At 35.1% G+C, this 13,940-nt stretch overlaps 1 protein-coding gene across 4 annotated transcripts; it reads right to left on the bottom strand.

Annotated features, from left to right (window-relative positions):
* Positions 1 to 575: 575 nt before the first annotated feature.
* LOC133674569 (DNA-directed RNA polymerase 3, chloroplastic) lies at positions 576 to 12,368 on the bottom strand. 4 transcript variants are annotated; one of them, XR_009835257.1, is made up of 20 exons: positions 11,437 to 12,367; positions 10,585 to 10,788; positions 10,295 to 10,428; positions 9,835 to 9,904; positions 9,294 to 9,352; positions 8,884 to 9,001; positions 8,095 to 8,208; positions 7,589 to 7,720; positions 6,874 to 7,290; positions 6,004 to 6,054; positions 4,777 to 4,847; positions 4,542 to 4,626; positions 4,168 to 4,320; positions 3,821 to 3,895; positions 3,621 to 3,710; positions 3,134 to 3,181; positions 2,927 to 3,041; positions 1,772 to 1,875; positions 1,103 to 1,361; positions 576 to 1,008 (listed from the first exon to the last, which is right to left on the bottom strand). XR_009835257.1 is itself a non-coding variant. In XM_062095755.1 (19 exons), the coding sequence occupies exons 1-19, from the start codon at positions 12,235 to 12,237 to the stop codon at positions 1,251 to 1,253; spliced, it is 2,952 nt and encodes a 983-aa protein (XP_061951739.1). In that variant the 5' UTR covers positions 12,238 to 12,367; the 3' UTR covers positions 576 to 1,250. The 4 variants fall into 4 exon arrangements, 3 of the variants coding, with proteins under 3 accessions (XP_061951739.1, XP_061951740.1, XP_061951741.1); XM_062095755.1 differs by having other exon boundaries at positions 576 to 1,361; XM_062095756.1 differs by having other exon boundaries at positions 576 to 1,361; positions 1,714 to 1,875.
* Between the last annotated feature and the right edge of the window lie 1,572 nt (positions 12,369 to 13,940).

Below are 13,940 nucleotides of genomic sequence, written 5' to 3' on the forward strand. Positions count from 1 at the left end.
TCCTTATATTACTGAAGGTTAGTTTAGAAATTTAACATCATTAATTAGCTTCTTGTTTGTTTATCAATGATTTGTTTTAATCTTTAATGTAGAGCAGAATTTAATGTTAATGGTCATATGACACATGAAAATAGCATTATGGGTTTCCTCTGTTTCTTTTTTTTCAATAGCTCATGTGCATGCATCTCCTATAGAAAAACTTGTCTCCTGGCCTTTTCTTGATCAAACCTGTCACCATAGTATTCGTCTCTCCTCCGACGGCAACTGCTTCGGAGCATTTTCTAGTTTTGAACATGTGGCCTTGCTGAGTTTCAGTTGTCCACCGCATCTCAGTTTTTTTCACAAATGGTAAAATCCTGTAAGCAACTTTTACGAAGCATCAGCAATGAAACTGCCAATATCTGGCTTTTGAAACCATACTATCTTGATTCACAATGTTACAGCTGCAAAACGAAGAACTGGTGGTCCTTAAAATTCAATAAGAAGAGCACAATCATGTATAATAAGAACTCAGAGCACAATCACCTGTAATAAGAAGAAACAAGAACAGTCCATTCTCAGGAGAGCTAACAATGTGCACCTATGAAATTTCCTTCCATTCCATTATGTAGAGAACTTCTACATGGTTTGCCAATTGGCATATGAAAATTACATTTAGCATGGCCCCGCTATATGACAGGATCTTGTCTACTATGCTTGTATATGTACAGATGAAATGGTACATGATAAGAAAAAAAGAATAAGCAAAATAAGATTTACTTGATCTTACAACAATCAAGTAGCCTTGTTTCTCGTGATCTGCTCACAGCACAAGAAAAAAAATGCAGCAAGCACCAAGCATACTCGTTGTATGCCTTTGCAAGAATGATCGATCCATATCATGCAGCCCTCGAAGATCAGTCTCCCCAAATTAACCATAGAATAGGAATCTGACGCTCTTTTAATCCACCCATACCAAGAGTTTCCTTCTCTGTGTACACGAATGAGCCAGTTGGAGGGTTTCATCCTCTGCACTAGAAATGGCCTTTCTGAGCTGATCATAACTAAGTGCAGGGACTGTTTCTTGAGAAAAAAATCTTTGATTTCAAGATAATAAACTCACCAATGGCATCAGAATTCTCTTTGCCACTTCTACTTTCCTTCAAATTTTCAGTTTAATTCTGCACAATATGCCTGGAAAACTTGACAACTTCATGGTCAAAAGTAGCAAAATGCAAAGATGATGCTTCCGATTTACATTTGATGAAGATTCAGTTGAAGAAGTATGGAGATCTAAGAACTTTTTGCAAATCAAAGTTGCCTCTCTCAGGCAGAGGTGGAAACTGCAATGTTGGGTACGATGTCTGGAAGTCTTCAAGTAACTGGGGATGATCCAAGTCATCATATAGGTCAGCAACATTTATTAATAAAAATAAAAAAGAAGAAATATCATAATTGAGTTAATTTATATTTGAAAAACAAAAAGGCGACACTAATGCCAAGCAGTTATCCCTGGCTACTGGGAGAAGCTGGAAGAAGCCACTTGATATATTGAGGCATTCATAAGCTCTTCTTCTTTTTTTTTTCTTTTTTTTTTTTGTAATTGTTCCTTTCTTTTTAAAGATCAAATTGGTGTTTATTCCTAGAAAAGGCCAAGGAAAAAGCCCCCCAAATTACTTGATAGGCAGACACGGTAATTTATAGTTCCCTTTGAAGACAATGACAAATGCTCACTTAATAGGTCGAGCTGGTCAGACAGAAAAACTGGGTCATCACACACCATTGCACTCACATTTTCAAGTATTGGCATGTTATAAAGCTCCACAAATTTCTCCCGCAATATCCTATTCATCACATCCACATCTGTTGCATGGGTCCAGAAAGAGTCATGAACACCTGCAAAGGAGATTCACTTCAGAAGGATGCGAGGACCACAGAAAAAGTATGATGATAGTTGGAAACTACTTAATGATAACATTAACTATGATACACATTACTGTCTGTACTTGAGTAACACTTCCAGTTTCTCAACTTGAGTTATTTGGAGTACTTACTACATCATTTGAAACTGTACAACCATAGCCAGATAAGAAAACATTTCTTATCCCCAATGCCTCAGCACATTTATGTTCAAGTCAAAAAAGATGAATAATAGCACTTCAAATACGTTTTAGGTATGGATAAATATACATGATTTTTTGATAATACAATGACTTGCACTAAGCCATTAATGGTACTAGCATGCAATAAGGTCAGAGGAAATCAAAATTCAAGGGCAGAAAGGATGACTAGCAAGGTAACTAAAGAACCTAGTACATCATAGTAGCAGGAAAGTCACAAAAGTTAGCATTTGCAAAACAAGCTCCGATGAATAACTGATATTGATGCTGGCATGCTGTAGGTTCAGGGAGCGTTTACAGGGTTCTCAAAGAAAGAAAGAAAGAAAGATAAGGGTCTTTAGGGTTAAACAAGTTTAGTTACGGAGATACAAAAAATTCAGCATCATTTTTAATTGTTCAGAGTTGCATCTAAGTTATTAGAATAAAAGAAAAGTCATCATCAAAATGAACCCAAAAGGTACATTCTCCTAGGCTTAAATTAGAATCTTTTGAGAGCCTAATGGGCAAAATAAAATAAATGGCTCAAGTGCTTGTCAAGTTCAAGCCATATGTCGATGTTCATCAGCCAAAGCTTCAATTATCATAAAGCAGTAGAATATTAATTCCTACCACGTTTTGTTTGCATCAAACAGAACAAATTGAAACTTGCCTAAAAAGCGAACCCAACTATAAAAAGTAATGATGCAAATAATAACTCTACTTGGACTGTTTTGAAAAGACATTCATCAAAGACATAAAAGGCTTCTAATCTTCTACACCATGTCAATAAGTTAGATCCATTCTATTACTAGGTTTGAGCTTCATGTACTAAAGAATGCAAGGCAAACCTGCAAAACATAAACCAGCATCCCGGCATGCAACTGCAGTCATCATCATGTGTGAGCCGTCAAGCGAGTGCACAAAATTTGGAGGGAAAGCAGTTCTCTGTTTTCTAACCTGTACCTGATATTGATAGTATAATAATGTTTTTGTGAGTGAATGAAATTTCAGAAAGGAAAGAAGAGCTGAAAGCAAGACAACAGAGTAAAGCTTACCGAACTGCCTTCCCGCTGCAGGGCCAAAATCTGAAGAGAAGTTTTTATCTGCAACACCAAATTAGTTACCTAACTGTTTCCATTTACTTAAAAGAAAGAAAGCGGGAAAGCAGAGGACATAAGTTTTATGCCAATCTTAGGTGTAGGAGAAAAAACTAACATAATATCATGTCATTCATTTCTTGTGATATTTAATGTCATAGTCACATGACATGAGTTCACTACAAATGTTCTCCAGTGCTATAAGCAAGGATCCCAACAGAGTTTTCTTAAAGGATCTTTACCATTACTCAAAAAAAACTTTATCTATTGGAATATTTTGACCAACCATTTCATATTCCTCTACCAGCAATAAAGAGTTAAGCAAATGAACATTTTTAAAATTACAAACACCATGAAAGCAAGGAACCTACCATACTAGTATATTATTAATCTATAGCAGCCTGCACCTAACAAATAAAAAATGCAGTAAAGATTTAATACTCACAAGATGTCGTTCAGTCTTATAGTAAGGCTGCACAACAGGAAGGCCAAGTGGAGTTGTCCACTGCACAGGCTGATCTTCTGAAGCAATAATCTATAATAGGTTCATGGTCAAGCAATAAAATAAATTTGAATAAAATGTTACTATTAATAAAAATAAAGGTGGTCCATGTAATTTGATTCCCAAATGTGATGGAGCCATACCTTTGCGCAATCACCAAGCCAGCTCATTATATCACGAGCAGCTTGGAACAACTCTCCTAGTGCAGTCAATGTCACCTATGGAAGAGGTAGTGAGTAAATTTGAGAATGATTCCACGAATACAAGGATCTTCTCATAGTTTTAGGTGTGCCTAAAGTGGGATGATCATATGATCCACAGCACAAATTAAAACATGGCTAAAATACATCAGGATTAGAATATCTCACATTAGTTGAAATTATATTCTATCATCAACTTTTCATTGACATTTTCTAGAAATCAAGTGCAATTAATTTATCATATCCTAGAACAGCCATAATATGTCCTTATAACTAGGCTGGATGCTCACTTTAGCAGTATAACAGGCTGCACTGAAGAGCAGTCTATCATCCGTAATATGACCCTTCTCCTCTAATCTTCTTTTTATCTGTTCACGAGCCCCAACATAAGTGACACCATACACTGAAGTCATCACTGTTTGTTTAACCAATTTCCGATCCACCTGAAAAGCTTCCAAAATGTTAGACAAAAGAAGTTCAGAAGTAAATGATTGTTTTATTAAAAGAAAAAATTGATAACCCATCAAGATTCATTATGTGCGAGGATGACTTATCCTTCATCAAGCTTCATTATTTGGGAGGATGACTTATTCTCCATCAAGCTTTTGTAGTTATTTAAACATATTGATAATTCAAACATCAGAGCAGGAAAAGAAAGAATGACCTGATCAACTAGGATCTTGGCTAATAAAGCATGTGGGTTTGTAGCAGGATCCTTATTGCTGTCCCTTCTAATTATTTCATGGACCCTGTCAGCAAAAATCCTTTCAGTCTCATTTTGCACAATAATAAATATCAAATGCACATTCGAATCATGCAATAAAGACACATGCACAGTCATACAGAATCATATTCATGGTAGACAACAAGTTAACATCCTGTAGAGGAAATTAGAATACCTAACAGCAATTTCTGAATAAACATCCGAAGGTTTTTCTGCAGCAACTAAGTTAACTGCCGCTGCTTCCAGCTGGAGAACACAAGAAGAAGTGAATGCATAACTTCAGTTCAAATGAGCCAGAGATGTGGAAGATAGTTATGTTCAAAATGCAAGAGAATAAACAGTGTATTAACCAGCATAAGAACAGAACTCTATTTCGAACAATTCTGATTCCCAGCATCAGAGAACGTAGTTGAAGTTTTATCATTTGGAATTATTATAACTAAATTCACCAATGGATCATAAATGGTTTTGGGAGGCCCAGGAGAAGCCTTTCAGGTATTCATGGATGAAGTTTTGATCAATCAAGTTTAGGATAGCATGCTTTAAAATTACAAACGAATCAGCAGAATGATTGAGAAATAAACTTCAATTATGATTTTTTTTTCAGCGTTCCACTTTTTTTTAAGGAGATGGGAGAAAATGAGCATGGTACAAAAGTGCACAGCCAAGGTGGACAAAAGAATTGGTGATGAGCAAAATGCGTACATGAGTAACATATAAGAGCCAGGAATCACATATAGTTTATTGCTCTACTTATTTTGTTTTTAAAGATATTGAAACCAGAAAGAGGTATTTTCAATCATTTTTTAAAAAAGGGAGTAATACGATAAACACGGTGCCTATAAGGTAACTATGTCATGCTGCAAGAACAACATAGAGGTGATTTATGTACTACATCCAAGCCTGTTTTCATGAAACATAAATGAGTCTAAAGGGGTTAAGGGAGACCCTCACCGAATACTAAAATTTTTGAACGCTAAGCAGTGGTTATATAATCACAATCAGCTCAACAACTTTTTTTATAGAAAAAAAAATACATAACAAGCAACTCTGATTTAGAACTGAAATAAAACATGAGATTATGAAGTCAAATGCCACCCTAATACTTTCATTTCCTTCAAAAATCAACCCAAATGATGTCATATTACCCAGACAGTGGTGTCTTTTTTTGGCCAACAACATCACTTTGGTTTAATCATGCACAAAATAAAAATTACAAGGGTGACATGTCAACCAAATAATACTTCTGAGTTTTTCTGTTGTTTTCTCTTTTTTTTTTTTTATATGATGATGCCAAAAAAAAAAGCAAACGAAAGAGAGAAAGAGAGAAATGAAAACAAATCCAGAGTGAACAGTGTCATTAATAAATTGTTCCATGAAGAAAATGAAATAGTAAACCTACACTGTCTCTTCCCAAGGCTGCATAGTGCTGTAGACCATTACATGAACCATCCTATAACAAGAAAAGAGGTGGGGGTTGCATTAGCATGTTATTTTCGGAAGGAGAACTGAGAAACAATAGTGTACCCAGATGCTTTTAATCAAAAGATGCAACATGCATGAGATATAATATCTAAGAAAAAACCAATCAGTAAGGCATAGTACACGAGGGTTCTTAAATAAGAGAATTAACCATGGTAACATTTCATAAGAAATATTTTCTATCTAGAACAAGAAACAGCAGTGAGGAAACAAAACCAGAAATAGTACAAGACATAAGGAGATGAAAGAAACAAAACTCAAGAAGTGAGGCACAGCAATCTTTGCTAATTATCAACTAAAAGAACTTCAGTGGAAGCTATTGAAATATTACACTGTAATGGGTTTTGCACACGTGTGGCATTTTGCATATTAGTTCAAACTTCTTTTTACATACAAATTCAGCCACATTGAAAATGGTAGATCAATCATGCAAAATATACACTTTTATCCTAAACATATGAAAACAAAATTGAAGGATGATTCATGCCTTGTGATACAAGTGGCAGATTTCATCTAAATTTACTTTATTATAATTGAAAATATTTTCAAGTGACAGCTAAGCTCTCTGCCACAACCTTTAAAATTCAGGAATAGTTTGACTAGGAGAGCTGGATTCAAAAGGTAATGGCACCAGCAGTCTCTGTCAGATAATATTTACTTGTTTATTTGCATTTTTGCCACAATCATTGAAAGGAAATGCATCCTTAAACAAATTGTTTATAGCATGTTTCTTTTGCAAAAGCTGCAAATTTCTTTTCTGTCACAACCATGCTTATGGTGACGCGTTTACCTGATGGATTGGCAGGTGGGAGATGACAGTATGTGGCGATGCACTATTCAAGGCTTCTGACAGATTAATACAAGCAGCTAAACACTGGAAAGGATCTTCAGCTTTTAACCACCAGCGCTTTCCATTTACAGGGTTTTTTGCTGAATCAAATATCTCACTTAGATGGTTCTCGACAAATGCTAGACGGCCATCATGGGACAACTTTTCAACCCCGCCTGAATACAAGTTTGCTAGATGTATTTTCAACCAACGTAATCCAGACTTCCCTAATGGCCTTCCTTCTTCAAATTCAAGAACTCCTCGACAAAGATCAGAACTTAGATGAGTCAAATGTGGGTGCATCGGATATGCACGACCTCGAAAATCAAGATTGTGAGGATAATAAAATCCCTCTTCATCTTTCAGTTTCCGAGCCACCTGCATAAGCCATGGTTGTGGAATGAAAGGTAAAGCATTGATACGCATGTTATCAGGCAAGACATGCAAAATCAAAATTTATCTGGTTACTTGAGCTTTTAAGTGATTATGAAGTCAAAAAATAATTTATTGTGATAGATATAGAGATTGTCAATAAATACAATCTTGATTATGTTGGCATAAGAACTCGCAAGCATTCATTTATATGAATGAATCAATTGAATCAACTACTCAATGTTGCAGCATACTGCAATCAGACATCTTGTCAATTTAAAACTGAGAAGGAAGTAGATCTTACAGAAAGCTTAAGTTCAGTGTCACATCTTTGAGAGTGCCTCTCTTGGTTTATCTTCTTTGCCTTCCTCACACTCCATTTCCACTTTTGAATTTCTGTTAGATCATCTGAGGATGGTTTCTCTGGTATAGGAATCTGAAACCCATCAAAGTATGAAATCAAAAACATCTCAAGTTGTTTAAATGGCAAATTGACAGCATACAAAATTAACAGATTGGAGAAATTTTGTCATTGTAATTGACTAGAGGACTATTCGCTTGTGGCAGTATATACAAACACCAAGATTCTAACTGCATGATAGATTATTTCACTAAAATTATGTGTTCTATGAGATTTCAAGGATCAAATCAAATTAGCATGGGTTTTCACAACAAACAGGAAGTTATCAAAATGGTTGCATAATGCCATACTGTATGTTCTAAAATTTCAAATGATCCCATTGCCCATGCAACTAACACAACCAACTATTCACAAGAAATTGTTGCCGAGAAAGTTCAGGTTCTTCTCACATCTTCTCTATCAACCAGGCCCGCAATGTTACCACCACTTGTCCATATCCTCTCCACCACATCCAGCAATCTTCTGTTCACCCTCCATTTGGTATTTCCGAGTGTATCCAGAGCCTGTTTATATAACATCAGACCAAAATCAAGTCATATTTCAACTTCATGATGGAAAAAAATAGCCATGGCTTGATTGAAAAGTAGCAACATGATCAGACTATTACCATTAGACAAGGAATCTAAAGCAGCATACTTCAGACCCAGGCATAAATTTTGGTTAATTGGCAAGATTAAATGTCATCTTTTAGCATAAGAAGCATTTTTATACGAACACTTCCCATTCCAAAAAAACAATTGCCACACTTTACAATGACATCAGTCTTAAGAACAAATCATAAGTTAGAAATAAGATTCAACAGTATAGGTTTAATGGTCTTAATATTTGGATGAAGGTGATGTGCATAATTATCGTAAAAATATTAGAATAACCTATACTATCAACTTATTGCATGTGCACATATCAGTCCTAGGACCATTAATTTAAATCAATTAGATTTTATTTTTATTTCATGATACCACATAATCTTTCACTATCCTGTTGATCTGATATATAATTAAACTTTTTGTTCAGTATTTTTGTTATCATCATGAAGCAGGACAGGGGTGTCCACTTGGAGAATGCCTGAAACCTGCCAGCTGCTCCACAATTACTGCACAAGTTCTAGCCAGCCAAGCCAGCCCTTTTCTTTATTTCTATGCAAGAGGAGAAACAGAAGAAGAAGAAGAAGCACTCACCTCAAATACTTTCTGCATCTGTTTCCCAGGAACACTCCTGACTGCAACTTGTTGCTGCCGAGATCCATGAGTGCGCATGACATACGAAGGCAAGAACAAGTGCCCACCCTTATCATACCTGCAAGGATTTCTGATATAAATTGACAATAAAACTTCCAAAGAGCTTCAAAATAACAGAAAATATTCTGGTTGGCCATGTGCAGTCCATATTTACATTATTTTTCAAAAGGAAAAACTCAGCTGGGTAAAGCATGCCAGGGTCAGTCAAGATTCTATACTTCCATTTTTTAAGCTATAACTTGAAACAACATCCCTGGACCTTTGCAGCCTCTCATAAAAAGGTAACAATGATCTTTCTAAGAAAGAGCATGTGATATCTACATTATCTATCCTTTGTGTTTCATACATACCCTTTCCATTTTTTGGGAGGCACCAGCATTGGAAAATAAGGAATCAGCATGTGCTTAGCCTGCACTAGGACAGAGATGCCATATATTAGTAGAGCATCCAAAGGCCAAAAGTCACAATTTCACATGCATTTAATAGCTCCAATATTTGCACCCGTTCCCCAAATTCATAGAGGATTACAAGTATGACATGTTCCTAGTGGGGTCAAAATAAAGATTTGAAAAAAGTCATACCAGATCTATGCACCAAGTAAACAATGAGTTATACCATCAGAAACCAATTTCCTTATCTTCTGAAGGACCAATAAAAAGCTTGAGATGTCAAATGTACTATGGTAAGATCCTTTGGAAGCATTTGCTGACTTCATGATAAGAAAAACGAGAAGTATGGAAAAGGGTAATTGAAATGCATTAACTTTGTTTAAAATTATTTAGGTGGATTAAATGGGTAGGCAACTTCAGAACAACTTAGTAATGGAAATTAAACTTAAGTGTAATAAAATCCTCAAATTCAGAATGAGAAAGATGTTTTGTTTTGACTCACTGTTCCATCAAGCCCTGTGAGGATGAGGGGATCGCATTCTATAACCCCATACTTCTTCACAATTTTCTGCCTACATGGATAAAAATGAGTCATGAAAAAAAATGGCACCAGGAGTGAAGCATTGGAAGTAAAAGCAAATAACCAACAAAAAAAAAATCCACCATTCACCCTCCCTAAGAAACTAATGGACCAATAATCAACCATAAAGCCATCTTTTGAATGAAGTCTATGGACAAATAATCAAACATAAAGCCATATCTTGAATGTCAATGGTCAAACAGAAACCAAGACGAGGAACCTAAGAATCACATACTGGCCAACGCTCACTTACGCAACCAATTCCCTAAGAAGAACCCAAAAACTGAGATGTCTGAGAATGATCTACTAGATGATTACCTATCTGCATAGGGAGCACATGGAAAAAATGGCTTACAAAAGGCAATAGAAAATAAAGTCTCACCCTGGGTTCTTTGTTAAAGTTTTAAATATGTGCCTAAAGGCAGGTCGAACATCTGGTGGAATATCCTCTGACTGGTTAACAGGAGGTTGTACATAAGCTGTTTCAGTTAATAATTCTATTAGACGACTTCCGAGCTGCAAAATTATACTGTGCATTAGAAAGTAGAAAGGGGGGAACAAAAGACAGAAAGAACAATGGGGAAACCCAAAAAGAAAAAACTTTAATCAAAACTTAAATAGGTGAAGGGGCACAGCTAGCCATTTCAGAAAGAAATGGTGAGGGCTACAAACCTTAGCTTGTGTACCTCGACTCCAAGGTTTAGTTTCATCCTGTTTCACCAGATTTTGCACCTCCATGAGCCTTTTCCTTCTAATCAAACTATTTACACGTTTCCTGAGCACCTCCTTCTCCTTGTCCATGGTCTCTTGAACTTCATGCATTGTCTTCTTCCTTTGGTAATTCTTGGTCTTCTCCAAGAAATTATGAATTCTAACCTGAGAAGAAAGAGAACTGGTAGCTCAATGGTAGAATTAAGTTATCAAGTTTGATGTTTTGCATAGATTTTGCAGGATGATTTTTCATCTCATTATGGGTAGCTCAAATTAAGCCTGTTCTCAAGTCATATACGGTAGTTAGGGCCATAATCAACAAGTTGAGTTTCATACTTTTCAAGTTTGGTTTATCTACATTAAATCAAGCTAAAGCCTAACACGAACTTAGCATCAAGTTCAAGAACAATATTCAAGTTTTATTTGTGCTCTTAATTAACTTTGAATCTGTCTATAGAAATGGACTAAAGTGTATACAATTATATCTCCTGTTGGCAGTATTATTCTTTCATCTATATACTAAATAACAGTAGCCTTTTGAATGTTAAAAGTCATTTCACTACTTTGGTGTTTCCTACACATATTCAAAAATACTGAGATACATTATTCAAACAGAATTTCCAAATAGTACCTCGACAAGAGCACCACATTCCTGCAACCAACAATACACTATATGCATACCAACTACTCAGATTTAGCTAATTAATCATATACCCTCCAGCCTAAAATCGAGAACCACACAAATAATAATGTCAATTGCATCCCAATACTAAGTCAGAACTTAGAAACAAAACAGCAACTGTTAACACTCACCTCCTGCTCTATAGCCATGCCAATCTGCACTGCAGCCTGGACAACCCGGACGCACCCATCTTCATGCCCCACCATCAACAACCCCATCATCTTATGCATAACAATGACTGCCATTTTATCAGCAGGTAACAATTCAATATTGGGAGAAAATGCCGACTTCTGCTTCTTGGATTTCTCCATTTTCTGCTCCTTCTCTATAGCCTCTTTCAATGGTTCAAACCACCCCAAGAGCAAACCTTTCACATAAGGCAAGTTTGGTGCCAACTTTCTCTCACACATTTCCCTCACCAACCCCCTATACTCATCAGCCATTCTCTCCCACGCTTCAGTCTCTTCCCTAATTTGCCGCCTCCTCAACAAATTATACTTCCTCTTCTCAATATCCTTGAACTCTACCTTCACCTTTTTATTGGCTATTTTATACATACCCTTCCAAAAATGAGCAGAAATCCAAGGTGGGTCTTGAATGAAAACCCTTTTCGAAGACTCTCCGTGCATAATTTGGTCAAATTTGATCAAAGTTTCAAGCTTTTGGTGGCTACAAATGGTGGGGATTTCAAAGTCTTCAAGGAGACGGTCATGAGAAGAATCATGCAAAGGGTGAAATGGAAGTGGTGGGTTTAGAAGAGAGAATTTGGGACTGAGAGGGAAAGAAGAGGAATAGATGGAAGAAGGATTGGAAAGAGAATGAGAAGTTGGGTTAGAGAGGAAATGGAGGTTTTTGTAGGGTTTATGAAACTTAGGATGTTTTGATGTTGTCCATGTTGGGTGTTGAATAGAGAAAGTGGTCGTGGAAGCCATTTTTGTTGTGGAGGGAGAGTGGAGATAAGGGTAGGGGTGGAAGAGAAGACAGGAGGAGAGAGGAGGAGAGAGCTGAACTAGGAAGGAAATCAATCAAACAAACCTCTCTAAAACCTTACTAGCTACCAGCCAAATCCACAGGAGGATATTTTTTTAGTGATGAAACACAGAGGCCTCCAAAAATCCAAATTTTGTGTTTGGAAACTTCAGATTAAACCCTACCGCACTATTAAATTATTAATACAGTCCAAAACAAATTATTTTATCTCTTAAGTCCTTCGAAGTCTTGAGACATTTCTCAACAAGTCTTTCGGAGCTTTTTGTTACTGTTTCCTGTAGACTTTCCTAAGAACACACACCCTTTTTTTGCAAGAAAATATATAAAAACATTAATAAAAAGATATAATTAAGAAATTTCTAAAACATAAGGATTCTAGTTGAGCAGAATAAATTGAAAATTTGGGTGATAGATTTGGTAAAATCTGAGATTTTACTTTTTTTGTTTTTTATAAAACCAACTCAGAACATGCTACTAGGTAATTAGACTATTGATTCAATTACAATTTAATTAATTAGATATAGGGTCAATAATATATTTTACTACGTGTGAATCGTAAGACAAAGAATGGCTGGGTTGTAAGGGTATTAATTATGAACATGGAAGAACCAAATTTGAACCCACGAGTTGCAAATTTTCCTTAATTTAAACATCTCCTAAGGAATACCTATAATTATGGAGTAAGGTACTGCTAGTTATACTTGTAAGCTTGATCAGAATCATTTTAAATTTTTTTTATTTTTATCAGCTAATATCTATAAATTTTAATCTTTTTATTATATTTAATCATTGTTTTATTTAAAAATCTAAGTCAATCCAAAATAAAATTCAATCAAAACCCATGTCAAGAATCTATTTATTTAAAAAAAAATTAGTAAAAACGAATTTGTTTGATCATTTTTTTAAAAATATATATATATATATATAAAAAAAATTTTATGGATAAAATTTATTTCTGAAGGCATTCTTATCTTAAAAATATAAAAATTCACTCTAAAACAAAGAATAAATTTATTTTGATGTTTTTATCTTTATCTTTTTAACTAACTATGTTTTTATTTTTATTACTTTTGTTTCTTCTATTTTTAGATAGTAATCATTGGCTATATAAATAAAAGGGTTTTTTTATAATAAAATCTTCTTAAGAAAATAAATATTTTTCTATGGTTAAAATAAGCTCCTTTTATTTGATTGAGAAAAGGTGAAAAGTCGATGCACCTGTCGAGTAATTATCCCTCACGAGAAAGCATTAGCCAATTGGGCCAAGGTGTCACTCATGGATCCTTGTTGCTCTTATTCAAAACTGTGCCATTTGAGCTGGGTCTTAATTATCGGAGCCCAGCTTTAATAAACTCTGGTTCTTTTAATAGTAAGCTCGAAACTCGGCCCAGAAGGCAGCATGCACCACGCAGAGAAAATCAATATCTAATTTGTCAAATCACATGAGGAGTAATTTAATACTTGTTTGTTTTTTATTTTAAAAATATTTTTTATTTTTTTATATTATTTTAATATGCTGATATCAAAAATAATTTTTAAAAAATAAAAAAAATATTATTTTAATAAATTTCAAAGTAAATAACACTTTAAAAAATAATCACTGCCCAACTCTCATATACTTTTAAGTTCTCTAAAATTTCATTCA

Source organism: Populus nigra, chromosome 15 (genome assembly GCF_951802175.1).
Source record: "Populus nigra chromosome 15, ddPopNigr1.1, whole genome shotgun sequence".
NCBI lineage: Eukaryota > Viridiplantae > Streptophyta > Magnoliopsida > Malpighiales > Salicaceae > Populus > Populus nigra.

Excerpts from the sequence above, each read along its gene's own strand:
- LOC133674569 (XM_062095755.1), bottom strand. The coding sequence starts at position 12,237 with ATGGCTTCCACGACCACTTTCTCTATTCAACACCCAACATGGACAACA. Across the intron at positions 10,429-10,584 it reads GTCGAGGTACACAAGCTAAG|CTCGGAAGTCGTCTAATAGA; the intron begins GTTTGTAGCCCT and ends ATAATTTTGCAG. Across the intron at positions 9,905-10,294 it reads ACTTTAACAAAGAACCCAGG|GCAGAAAATTGTGAAGAAGT; the intron begins GTGAGACTTTAT and ends TTATCCATGTAG.